The sequence below is a fragment of the Rhinichthys klamathensis genome, unplaced genomic scaffold (genome assembly GCF_029890125.1).
Source record: "Rhinichthys klamathensis goyatoka isolate OS25496 unplaced genomic scaffold, OSU_Roscu_1.1 h1tg000219l_1, whole genome shotgun sequence".
NCBI classification, from domain to species: domain Eukaryota; kingdom Metazoa; phylum Chordata; class Actinopteri; order Cypriniformes; family Leuciscidae; genus Rhinichthys; species Rhinichthys klamathensis.
This window is the reverse complement of record NW_026606743.1, coordinates 162,967-176,551: the sequence shown is the minus strand read 5'-3', so window position 1 is coordinate 176,551 and position 13,585 is coordinate 162,967. Positions and strand designations below refer to the sequence as shown.

Below are 13,585 nucleotides of genomic sequence, written 5' to 3'. Positions count from 1 at the left end.
GATGAACAATGAAAGTCCATGACAGAGAGTGTGTGTGACGGTGATCATGACAGAGAGTGTGTGTGACGGTGATCATGACAGAGAGTGTGTGTGACGGTGATCATGACAGAGAGTGTGTGTGACGGTGATCATGACAGAGAGTGTGTGTGACGGTGATCATGACAGAGAGTGTGTGTGACGGTGATCATGACAGAGAGTGTGTGTGACGGTGATCATGACAGATAGTGTGTGTGAGGGTGATCATGACAGAGAGTGTGTGTGACGTGATACCTGGCCAGAGCAGAGGTGTGCAGGACTGCAGATCTACTGTGCAACTGTACATTTCACCCGTTGAGTTTCCTTTTAATGGCGCTCCGACGATGATCCTGCCAAAAACAATCAATCAGACCCTCAGAAAACTCCATAGCAACCAGTGTGTGTGTGTGTGTGTGGTGTGTGTGTGTGTGTGTGTGTGTGTGTGTGTGTGTGTGTGTGTGTGTGTGTGTGTGTGTGTGTGTGTCACTCACTGTTTCCTGTTTTCAAACTCAGACTGATAAACGCTGTAACCAAAGAAATCTTCTGCCGCGCCGTTAAATCTCAGTGGATGTTCAGTGTCGATATTGAAGGCCTCTGAAAGAGACGCTGGAGAAGCGAGAGAGACTGTTGAGACATCAGGAGACATTCTCTTAAAGATTCACTTAAAAAGTTAAAAGCTGAAGATTGTTTTCCTGTCAGTCTGTCATTCCATAAGATGCTAAATATGATATGTACATAACAAGGAATGGACTAAGAAGGGCTAGAGTATTATTACTGTTAGAAATGTATTTTCTTTATCTCAGCTTTGTCCAGCTTGAAACGGCTTTTGCTTGTGTAACCCAGGTTAAAATCTGTCAATATGCATGTGGAGATGTGCATAACCCTGTGGAGAATAGATTCTGCAGGAATTCCAGCACTGTACCAACCGGGCAGTTAACTGGATCCAGCTGATGATTTCTGCCATTTTCCTTATGCAGGGAGCTCTGGAGTGAAGCATGGTCTAAACCAGAGGTGGTACCAAGTCATTGTTTTGCAAATCATAAGCAAGTCATGAGTCTTTGCATTCAAGTCTCGAGTCAAGTCCTGTGTCAAAATAGACAAGTCCCAAGTCAAGTCCCAAGTCAAGATAGAAAAGTCCTGGTCAAGTTGCAAGTCTTCAACTTTAAGCTTCAAGTCTCCATTCCCAGGCCTCAGCCCCTGCCTCGACAGGATATCTGCTCCCTGAAATTGGTTCCCAAGGATGCAAAGCCTGAGCCATCATCACCAGTCAATTAAGTGCCAAGAGAGATGATGACCCCTCCACAGATACCAAGCTGATCGACCATTCATGATCTCTCCACAGCCCGTGAGGGAAGCATCTGTCGTAAGCGTTATGCGACATCAAGGAGCTCCCAGTACAGGACCCTGGGACAAGAACTAAGAATTCTTCCACATAACAAAAGTATGAAGCACCTGCATGTAATCTTTATCACGTGGAACGGGTTGCCCCTGAGGGAAACCCCTTGGTCTTGCGCCACCACTGCAAAGGTCTCATGTACAGCAGGCCAAAAGGTATCCGTTTGGAAACAGCTGGCATCAGACCTAACAGTCTCTATGAATGCGCACCGTATAGTGAGGTTTTAACCACTTCCCCCCAGAGGACACTGCCCTCAGAGGCCTGACACCACTGGCATCAGGACCTCTTCCCTGAAGCCTTCTTGAAGATATTGACAGTCCTCAGATCTGTCTTCCCCCGAAAAATACTTCAGCTGAGAGCGCCGCATTGATCCCCCATGTCCCAATCTACTAAGAGAACCAAATTCTTGAGACCGGCCTCTGACATAACTTAAGAAGCCAATTCGGTACCCTGAAGCGGATGACCGGCTGATGATGCTGACGATTGGCTCCAGCTCTGCTCGATTGCTGCTGTCTGCCTCGTTGCTGCTGCTGCTGCTGCTGCTGCTGTTGCATTGGTTTGCGTCTGTAAGGTTTGTATATCTTTGTGTTTTGAATCACTATTTACTATCATTCCTTGTTGTTTATACTGATAAATATAGCTTACCCAACATCACACATTAACCTGACATCGCTTGCTTCTATCTAAATTGTTATTGGTATCACAACACACTAGTAATTCGCTAGCCTGTTAGCGTGCCATCCGTGCGCTCTCTATTTATTTTTATTTTTTGCTCGCGCTTTTTACGAGTTTCATCAAACAACATAGGTGAGTAGGATCAGTCAACAAAAATGGTGAGTCATATCATTTTCTCCTCTCATTGTCACCTGCACTTCATGGGCAATTGGGTGACGGTAAGACGCTGTAGTCGCGGGACAGAACACCACTCTTCCGTTCCGATTACCATAATAAATAGATTTTCCCCACTCAGTGAAACACCCACTGAGAATCCTGTTGAATGTGCCGTAGTTATTGGCGTTTCTACTACACGGAATGTGAAAATGGAGCCACCAGCCACCATGGTCATATGTTTGCCGGGAGCCAGAAACATGTTTAACAAAACATGTTAAAAGTGCTGGCTAATGCTAATCATAAATTCTCTAAGGGTGTATTCACACCTGCCTTGTTTGGTTCGATTGAATCGAACTCTAGTTCGTTTCCCCCTTTGGTGCGGACCTTTTGGGCAGGTGTGAATACAGCAATCGAACTCGGGTGCGGACCAAACAACCGAACCGAGACCCGGCTGAAGAGGTGGTCTCGGTACGGTTCCAAACGAACTCTGGTACGGTTCGTTTACGGTGTGAACATGAACTGACCCAATTGCAAGAAAGCACTGCGCCTTTGAGTTAACAGGCTTCTGTAGTCAGAGATTTTGGCATGATGGTTTGTGTTATTGTTGTTCAAGTGCGAAAGAGAATTCCATTCCGGCGTGCTGTCTGGCCACACGATACTGTTGCGCGTCTTTCTGCGAGTCGTGTGTGTGCATCATTGGAATGGAATGAATGAATGAGTGTGTGTATCAGGACATTCACATACAGAGCGTTCTCTTTAGTCTAATCGCGCATAGATGCAAAAAAAGCTTTTGCAGTTCATATAATGTAACGATAGTTACAATACAAGGATGATGCTGCGTTAAACTGGACAAACTTAATCGCAAGCGTTAACATTGACAGCACTTGTTAGCAGTATATACAATAAGAATCTCATTATTTGAATGTGTGAACATAGCCCCTCTCTATGAATGAAAACTTTATACCTTATCCGTCTTCTGCACAGTTTTTTCATATTGCGTTTGTACAGAATAACACAAAATTAGTCAAATAACAAATATTGCAGTACGAAATATCTCCATGCTGAGCCGTTTTTGCACTTCCTGATTTCCCTAACTTACTTGAGAATCCTTGTCCAATGAATGGACGACCTTAGCACACGTGTGGTTTAGTTTACAAATTTTGGTTCACTTGCAAAAAGAGCAGTGTGAAAGCGAACCGTACCAAAAAAAAAAAAAAACAAAAAAAAAAAATTATTTGGTCCGGACCAAAGCAAGTGAACTATCGGACTTTCCTGGTGTGAATACACCCTAAGATTATTATTCACGTTGACACTAATGATGTTCGTAATCATACTCTAGATCTAATATTATCACACGGAATCAATGTTGATGCTGTTGAAATTCTGCAGCAGAGTGATGACATCTCAGATCATTATCTAGTCTCATGTAAACTTCACTTAGCCAAAGCAGCAAAGCCGACTCCGTGTTATAAATATGTTAGACCTATCACTTCTGCCACTAAAGATTGCTTTATTAATAATCTTCCTGATCAGTTTCATCATCTCAGCATCCCAGATAGCTTAGAAGAACTCGATATTGCGACAGAAACTTGTAACTCTCTCTTTTCCAGTACTTTAGACACAGTTGCTCCGTTGTGCTTAATGAAGATTAAAGAAAATAGTCCAACACCGTGGTACAATGAGCACACCCAGGCCCTTAAGAGAGCAGCCAGAAAAATTTAGCAAAACTAGAAGTATTTCGCATTTCATGGAAAGAGAGCTCGATTGCTTACAGAGAGGCTTTAAAAGCTGCCAGATCTGCTTATTTTTCAACCCAGTTAGAAGAAAATAAACATAATCCTAGGTATCTATTTAAAACTGGCTAAACAAACGAAAAATAAAGCTTCAAGCCCAGAAGTTTCCAAGCAACACAACAGTATGACTTTATGAACTTCTTCACTTATAAGATTGATAATATCAGGGAGAAAATTATAACTATGCAACCGTCTACTATAGCATCGCATCAGGGAGTGCATTGTAGTCTCCCTGAGAATTTTTTTTATTCATTCATTGCTATAGGAGAGGAAGAATTTTTTTAACTTGTTAAATCATCTAAATCGACAACGTGTATATTAGACCCTATAACAACTAAGCTAATAAAAGAGATGCTTCAAGAGGTCAAAGATCCTCTTCTTAATATCATTAATTCATCTTTGTCATTAGGATACGTACCAAAAACCTTTAAGCTGGCTATGATTAAACCGCTTGTTAAAAAAAAACACAAATTGATCCTCCAGAATGAATCAATTACAGGCCGATCTCGAATCTGCCTTTTCTGTCAAAGATATTAGAAAAAGCAGTATCCTCACAACTATGTTCCTTTTTAGAAAGAAATTATATCTGTGAGGATTTTCAGTCAGGATTTAGACCGTACCATATGTGACGAAGCTTTGTATCTCTCTATTAGTGTTACTCTATCTTAGTGCTGCATTTGACACCATCGACCACAACATTCTTTTAAATAGACTCGAAAATGATGTTGGCATTAGTGGAATTGCACTAGCATGGTTTAACCCTCTGGGGTCTAAGGTGTTTTTGGGGTCCTTGAGATGTTACAGGGTCGCACACTGCCAGACTCGCCCTCTTGAGACCCAGGAACAGAGGAATTTGCTCTTTCTCTGAAGTAATAATAATAATAATAATACATTTAACTTGTAATGCACTTTATATTTAGGTAAATCTCAAAGTGCTACATGATAAAAAACAGGTAAGTGCTAAAAGTATAAACACATGGAGAGCATGAAGAAAAAGTTCAATCATAAGCTCTCCTAAAAAGGTGGGTTTTAAGGCCAGGATTAAAAGCATCCAGAGTCTGTGGTGTCCTCAGGTGGTCAGGGAGAGCATTCCACAATCTGGGAGCAGCTGAGCAGAAAGCTCGATCTCCCATTGTACGGATTTGGTCCTGGGAGGTTTCAGAAGATACGCTGAGGCAGATCGGAGGGCACGTGTTGAGGTCTGTGGGGTGAGGAGTTCCTTGAGGTAGGAGGGGGCTTCACCATGAATACACTCGTGGGTAAGGAGGGAGACCTTGTACTCAATCCTGAATGAGACAGGAAGCCGGTGGAGTGATTTGAGGATGGGGTGATGTGGTCATGTTTGCGGACCCTCAACAGGATCCTAGCAGCGCTGTTCTGAAGGCATTTCTCATGGATCCCAGTGAGGAGCGCATTGCAGTAGTCCAGCCTGGAGGAGACAAAAGCGTGGACAAGCTTTTCCGCATCTGCAGGAGTGAGTGTGGGACGGAGTTTGGCGATGTTCTTGATTTGGAAGAATGAGGTTTTGCAGACATGTTTGATATGAGCCTCAAAGGTCAGATGGGAGTCTATTTTAACACCCAGGTTGGTGGCTGATGTTGAAAGTGGAATATTTTGGCCAGAGAAGGTGATGCAGGTAATGTCAGATGACCGAATCTGATGTGGAGTGCCGACTAAGATGGCTTCAGTCTTGGAGCTGTTTAGCTGTAGAAAGTTTTGCTTCATCCACGTCTCTACCTCCTCCAGGCAAGTAGTCAGAGTGGATGATGGCAGGGCAGCAGAGGGGATTGGGTTTGTCCTGTGGTAGAGCTGAGTGTCAACAGCATAGCAGTGCAATGAAATTCCATGCCGACTGATGACTTGGCCAAGGGGGAGCATGTAGAGCAGTGGTCTCAAACTCGCGGCCCGGGGGCCATTTGCGGCCCACGGGGTGATATTTTGTGGCCCCCTACTTGACATTAAAGTTTAATGTTAGTGCGGCCCGTCGTTGCGTGTGCCGCGTTTTAAAAATATATTTTTTTTATCCCTTTTGGGCTACCATAGATAGTCTCATGACAGCTTACGGTGGGTTTGTTGTCAATAGTTGTCATAGACAACCGCGAAGTACAAACTTACTGCGCCAGGAAAAAATGAGTGCGTCGCTTATGAGCGCGCTTGCCGCGTGCCTACATTTGAAATAACGAACTTGAGCAAGCAAAATGTGTGAGCGCGATATGTGAACATGCCACGAGCTACTGGTAGCTCGCGAGCGACGTGTTGGAGACCCCTGCTCTAAAACAATGTGAGAATAATCATTTTGAGCTTGTAATATGTGTCCAGCAGGTTGATAAGAAGGTTTGCTTTGATTTGTGCAAAGTCAGTAATTTGCCTGAGACACTATACATGTGTAGAAATAATTAAATAAGGCTGAATTCACATTTAGCGCCCAAAAACGCGTAGAAAACGCTAGGCGCGCCGCGTTCTCCTTTTTCCAAAGCGCTAGGGCGGTTGCCGTTGCTAAGCTAAGTTGATGAATGCTTGCGGCATTCTGAAAAGTTTAGATGATTTTATCTCGATGCGGCGCGCTTGGAAAAAACTAGCGCGTCGCACCACGAAAGCGTCGCTTCCATTATGAGCGCGCATTCCGCGCACGTACATTTGAAATAACGAACTTGAGCGCGCAAAAGACGTGATATGTGAACAGGCCCTAAGACGGGCAGACATGACTGCAAATATTTGTATTTCAAAAGCAATAATCGTTTTTCTAAGTATAATAAAAGGAAATGTGCCTTCCAAAAAAAACATTCAATATCATTAATGTGTTGTATAAAGAAAATAAAAAGGACATAAGCAAATATAAGTATCACAAATATGTGTTATAAGGAAAAGAAAAAGAATGTTTGTAAAATTAAGTAACACAAAGATTTTGTGTATAAGGAAAATGAACTTCAACTGTCAGAAGGACAGCTCATGAAGATTGTATCAGTTGTGCTCCTTTTTTGGAATACTTGATGCGGCCCATCCTGACCCCGACTCTACCTCCAGCGGCCCCCAGTTAAGTTCAGTTTGAGACCCCTGATGTAGAGAATAAACAGCGTTGGGCCGAGCACTGAGCCTTGAGGGACACCACAGGTGACATTGTGTGTCAGGGATGTATCCTCTCCCAAGCCGACATGCTCAGTTCTCCCGGTGAGGTAGGATGAAGTCTGGGTCTGGGTACCGCTTGCTCCGTTCTTTTGGGAGCAGCGGTGGAACAGATACACACATAAAGACTCCACCCAGCCCTCACCCGGGGGGGAGGGAGTGGATCGGTGACCAACTACAAAACATCCTCCTCTATCCGGCCCGCTCCGGAATGCTTTCGCTGTGGCTTGCCACCTGGCTTGGCAGCGCCTGGAGCGGGCTGGGCGTCCCTACTGCGGCCGGCTCCATGCTGAGGCCCATCGGGAGCGGCGGCAGGGGAACGCCCTCGGCGACGAACAGGTGGAGGAACTGCCACCGGCGGCGGGGTGGAGGCAGCAGTGAGGCAGGATGTGCCTGATGGCCTAGTCTGCACTATAAAAAGTAAAACATTGGTGTTTTTCGTTTGATTTTTGATTTTTTTTATTCCAATAGCCTAAAATTATTAGATTAAGTAAAATTACATTTTGTAATTTGTATGTGTCCTTCAATCTATTTTCTTAGATTGATACAATATAAAATTATAACATAACAATGAAATTTACATTATACATTCAATCAAACGACTTTTATTAGATTAAGCATGGTTTGCGCATGTGCACACATGAAAACTCGAGAGAAGGTTCTGGAAGAGACCGAACGCAGAAGTCTGAACAGGACACGGTTGTCAGGTAAGGGGGAAACTCATTCAGCATTTAAATACTTGAACAGCATTAACGTCATAACATTTTAATGAACAGACACGCAGATTAGAAGTTATTATAACGTTAATTTTGACATTAGCGGTAAGTTATAGCGTTAACATGGCGCCATTTTACAGCTAACGATTTTCCTGGGAAATCCAAGAACTTAATATTATATAGACGGATATTATGAAAGGAAAAAAAATATTTTCTTGCTCTGAATGTTGTAAAAAAAAAAGATGTATTCATGACTAAGTTTGAATACATCAGTATGACTAATGTTTTAAATAAAGTTATATTGCATTTCTTTGCCGACAATTAACGAATCACCTCAATATGCGAGTGACGTGTAACTTAACAAGTTAACGTTTCCCGCTCAGAGTTTAGGCTAACTGGCTCTGCTCCGGGCGCTCAATGCCAATATGAACGCGGATTTGATATGTTTTACGTATTCAATTTGCGAAGGCGGAAATGAATGCGAGGAAAATGAATTTACACTTTCAAACTGTAAATCTAAAACGGATTAATGTTTGGATTTGAATTTTAGGAAAGCTGCTCCTTTGTTCCTGGTTCCTAGTTGTGGCCAGTTTTGGTTGTCTGTCAAGTCTTCGCTGACACTGGTAAGTTGTTTTTGCCATGGGGGGTTGGGGTCAATAGGTGAATCGTGCATTACATTCAATACTGATTGCACTGATTCAGAGCTGGAGCAAATGATTACTGGAGAAGTCAAGGTACTGTGTTTCAATAAAAACAGTCTTTTTAATCAATTATATGTACACTTACAAAGTTCTCAATGCCTTGTTTCAAATGTTAGAACCTTAATTATACTACCAACGAAGTGTGGGCTACTTTGATCCTTGTTTATGGTTTAAAAATAGTGATTTATAGCACCGAGCATGATGGCCCTAACACCAGTGGCGGTTCTAGCCCATTTCAACTGGGGGGGCCAAGCTGGGGCCAGTTGTACTGTTAGAGGGGCCAGTTACATTTAGACCTTATTGTTGTCATATCATTTTCTGCACTCCTGCAGGCATTAACAGGCAAAATACCGTGTTTATAATCATTCAACAATGTATTTGTATTTCCATTATATTTTTTACATTTGCATTACATATTCAGTATTAGTCACAGTAACTGTAATAGACATGATGTCCTTCTTTCTCTTAATTTTGAGAACTATAGAGCAAAAGCAATGGGGACCAAGAAGCTTATTAATTAATTTACTGAAAATAACTGACTTGATATGTCTAACCGTTTACAGGGTTCCTGCACACTTTTTAAAGTCAAATTTAAGGCTTTTTAAGACCTAAAGAAATCAAAATTAATACCGTACATTAGGGGTGTGCAATATTGACAAAAATATATTTCAATATTTTCAACATTTTGTTAATAATTAGATAATATTTTACTGATTGTGTTTTTGTGCTGGTGCCATGGCTGGTTTAGGCCTGTTGTTGACAGCTGACTCATGAAGATATTCATATTTTTCATATTCTATGCAGTGGTCAGTTCACAGCAGTGACAGAAATACATTTTTTAATTAAGGGGCAATATTTGCCACCTTAAATTGATTTCCAGGGGCATTTTCACCTATATATGGACATTTTTTCTAAACTTATTTAGAGTTATGCATCACCTTTTATGTCAAATACTAACAAATTATACATTAATTATACTTATTTATACAATAATACTTAATTATGCAATAATTATACAGTACCACTGTTACCAGTCAAATTAATTAATTCAATCAAAATCCATCTTTGCAGTGCAGAGGTGACACAGAAGTGGCATTAATATATTTACACTCCATTTACAATTGCATAAATAATTTTTTTTAATTTAAATCAATATTTAAATATGAAATTATTTCTAATTTTAACGTTTTAATTAAAGGATACTTTAAATATGAAACTAAAACCGCCAGTAGGCGGCGGCAAGTCCCTGTAAGAGGGATTCATTCATTCAACCGATTTGTTCAAACGGCTGATTTATTCGGGAAAGAAGCAAGTGATTCGTTCAAAACGCGGATTTCAGTCAAGAAATCATCGCTGTGTTGCATTGAGACTCTGCTACGGTTTCATTATGAAATTCTAGTCGGCGAAATAAAGGGAAAACAAACATTATTGACAATATTGTGTCTAAAAAGTAACTCCCAATGTTAACTTATTGTTAATTTAACTGTTGTATTATAAATGTCACAGTTGCAATTGTGCACGGGAAAACGGCACTCTTGCTGATGTGATATTCTAATATAAGAACATAATATGATATAAATATAAGACAAAAACGAATTTGGGGACATAGCCTATATGAACTGCACACAGCAGTGAAAGGACGATAGACAAATGCGATGTCACCTCACAGTGCCTCGTACATAGTTAAAACAATGATTACAATATCATAATAGACAATACACATCGGACACCCGATACGCACATAAAGAATGAACTTACAACTGAACTGACATTTACCAACTTTCTTCTTCTCTCCTCTCTCGCGTGCAGGAGACAGGCGTTATTCTGCCGCGATTCCCGCGAATGTGATGCGAATTGTCACGTGAAAATGCAAATCCACAAAGATAGAAAAATAAAAAATAATACGCATACAACGATAGCAAAAAACAGTTTTGTAAAAATTATTTCAAACTCCACATTTAGGGGGGCCACAAGGGGGGCCAAGCTTTTTGTCACAGGGGCACGGGCCCCCCTGGCCCCCCCTCTAGAACCGCCACTGCCTAACACTAACATTGTGAGCCTTTTGCACATATAGGCTAAATGTGGTCTTTAAAGGCAGGCATGACGTTATAAAAAAATGCTCCATGATGAATGGTCAAATTTTTTATCATGTTTCAAATATACTTTTTGTTTGTTTCAAACCGGATTTCTCCTGTATTTGGTAAAAAAGGAGCATGTAATTTTAATGAATGCATTTTGTTCAGGTCGTGGACATCAACACAAGGAGGGAATCAGTTCTTAAATGTTTAATCATCTACTTTGGTGAATCTGTTCACCATCTCATCAAGGAAATTCAGGTACGTACATTGCTCAGCCATCCACGCACATACTTACATACTGTACATACTGGTAGGGCTAAAAAAATCAGAATGTAGTCTAAGTTCAGTCATTTCGGTAAAATAAGTTACAAAAAAGTGTACCTCTTGAATTTTATATATATTCATCACACAAAGTGAAATATTTCACGCAATTATTTGTGCTACTTCTGTTGACTGCAGCTTATGTTCACGAATATGCACTAAATACCTGGTTGAGTATTTTGGCCTCCTTTAGCATGAATTGCTGCATCAGTGTGGTGTTATATGGAGGCAATCTGCATGTGGCACAGCTGAATGCCCAGGTTGTTTTAAAGGTTGTATCAGCGATTGCAGGCCCAAACATAAATGATCATATTCATCCTCACGATCCGCTAGCTGCACGCCCCATTAGCAGGCCGTCAACAAACCCCGCGTCTGTAGGCAGCCTAGGCTCTGAGATCTCAACAGTGCTACCAACCATTTAAAACCAAAATAGTGTTCCAATCAATCACTGACGAGATGAACATGAACATACTTTTCTTAAGGCATACATATGGAAGCATATGCGTAGCAATTTTCAATTTTAAATGTAATATGCAAAATGACAATGCAATATGTAAAATGGCATTGCATTCTGTATTTAAATGTACATTTTACATTACCATTCTAGCAACGTTTGTGCAAAATGAAAAAGAAATGACATAATTTACATTTGCCATTTCATACACAAGTTTTAATATGCATTATTGAAACGCTTTATAAGTTGCAAAATGAAAATGAAAATGCATTACAGAAATGATTAGATATGTGTAGTATGTTCAAGCAAAAACTGTGGCAAAATGATCATTCAAATGTTATTTTTCTTAATTGCATTTACACTCACAGTCAAGACACTTGCGATTGCACTTTCATGAAATGTCCCGCAATGAATGTAGCAAAATTCAATGTGCGGATCAGATACATACATTTACCGATACATACATTTCTGTATTACAAATCCTTGTTTTTTATTGGTTATATGTGATATTTTAATTTTCTGAGATACTCCATCAACTGTCTGGTCAGCACTCTTTATTCATAACTATGTATTGTGTCGCCAGCTGATGGACTGGAGCAACCCATGGCCGTCTTAATCAGTGAGACAGACCCCAGGGTTCTCACTGAGAGCACAGAGGTCCTCAGTAACGAGTCCTCAACCGCAGCTGCTGTAGCGATGTTATTTGGACGGACTAAACCTCAAGTATACAAAAGAACTGAAATTCACTTGATTTTTTTCAGAAAGTGTTAAAGGAACTTGACACAAGAAAAATGCACTCTGCTGCTAGCCAATGACTGACGGACAGCCTCCATTTCAGTGCTTTGATGAACACACACACACACAAACACACACACACACACACACACACACACACAGGATGGCAGAAATGCCTTCACTCCATCGTAATAGTAGTTCAGTAGTTGTTTGTTTACTGGATGTGGCAATATCTATGTTTTGTATTTGATTTACATTGATTTTTTCTGCCAAAAATGTTAATTACTGAGAAAAGCAGACCAATTGTTTTTAGGTATTTGTTCTTATTTCTTATTCTTATATTTATTGTTCTTATATTATATGATATATTCACATTTTAATACTGATACATATGAAATTCAACTTGAAATGAACTGATTACTTGAACTGTCTCAGAATTACATTTGTATTTGTAAAACAATGTTTGTTTTGCCAAAAAAAAGTCAAGATTTAATAAATATTTAAAAGAACCTTTGATCCGACTCATTAAATATATATATAAATATATATTGAGAGAATTTTTTTTTAGATTATGCCAATTGTGAAGCCTTTTATATTATTTGCAATGAATACATATTTCAAATTGAAGAAAACTCAATTTAGATCAAGTCTGTTAAAAAAACTTTTTATTTATTTAAGCCAATTAAAAATATTGATTTACACCAAATTCAGAAAAGAGTTTACATGAAATGCAGAAAATTAGTTTGAACTGTTTTACTTCATGAAAGATGCACTAATACATATTTTTTTTTACTTTAATATTTTTATTGTGTGGTAACCGTTTTATAAAAGCAATAAGGTACGAGGCAAGTGCTGTATGGTGAATAAGCCACGGCTGAAGGGGTTACTCCGCGTCGCGTCGAGCCTAACAACGCCCTTCAGCCGTGGCTTATTCACAGCACAGCCTCTCAAACCTTATTGCTTACGTAAACTTTTTTGTGAATGGTTTCTTCAATTTTATTAAGTTAATCCAATGTTTCACTTTTTACAGTGTGGGCGGCAGAGAACCGTTGGACGCAATTCTCCATTATGATATCTGCATCAAACATTACAATGATAACTTTTGCTAACTCTACAGTAAGTAAATCCACTTCAGCCGCTAATTACTCGTCGACAGCGATGCCATAGACATATACAGAGCTCTTCAGATGTGTGTGAGCTGGAGGTCTATAAAACTGTGCCTGTGTGAAGCAGGAAACCCATCTAACCCATCTAAATAAACACATATTGCTTTACGTAAAGTTGACTGAAACAAACCCTACAACAAAACTGGAGCATTATTAACTTTACAGATGATCTATATCTTATAAATCTCTCACCCCACATGAAGAGAATCCAGCTGAGCGTCTCCATCCTGATGTTTCTGATCTGGTCTGTGGGAGA

At 40.2% G+C, this 13,585-nt stretch overlaps 1 protein-coding gene across 2 annotated transcripts in view; it reads right to left on the bottom strand.

The window, feature by feature from the left end:
* Positions 1-13,585, bottom strand: part of LOC130097410 (integrin alpha-L-like) — a 117,405-nt gene extending 103,820 nt beyond the window's left edge. For both annotated transcript variants that reach the window (XM_056264240.1, XM_056264239.1), the window contains exons 1-3: positions 13,522-13,585; positions 507-621; positions 271-365 (exon numbers count right to left, since the gene is read on the bottom strand). In XM_056264240.1, the coding sequence (XP_056120215.1) occupies positions 271-365; positions 507-621; positions 13,522-13,555 (244 nt within the window). In that variant the 5' untranslated portion in view covers positions 13,556-13,585. The remainder of the gene's footprint in view (positions 1-270; positions 366-506; positions 622-13,521) is intronic.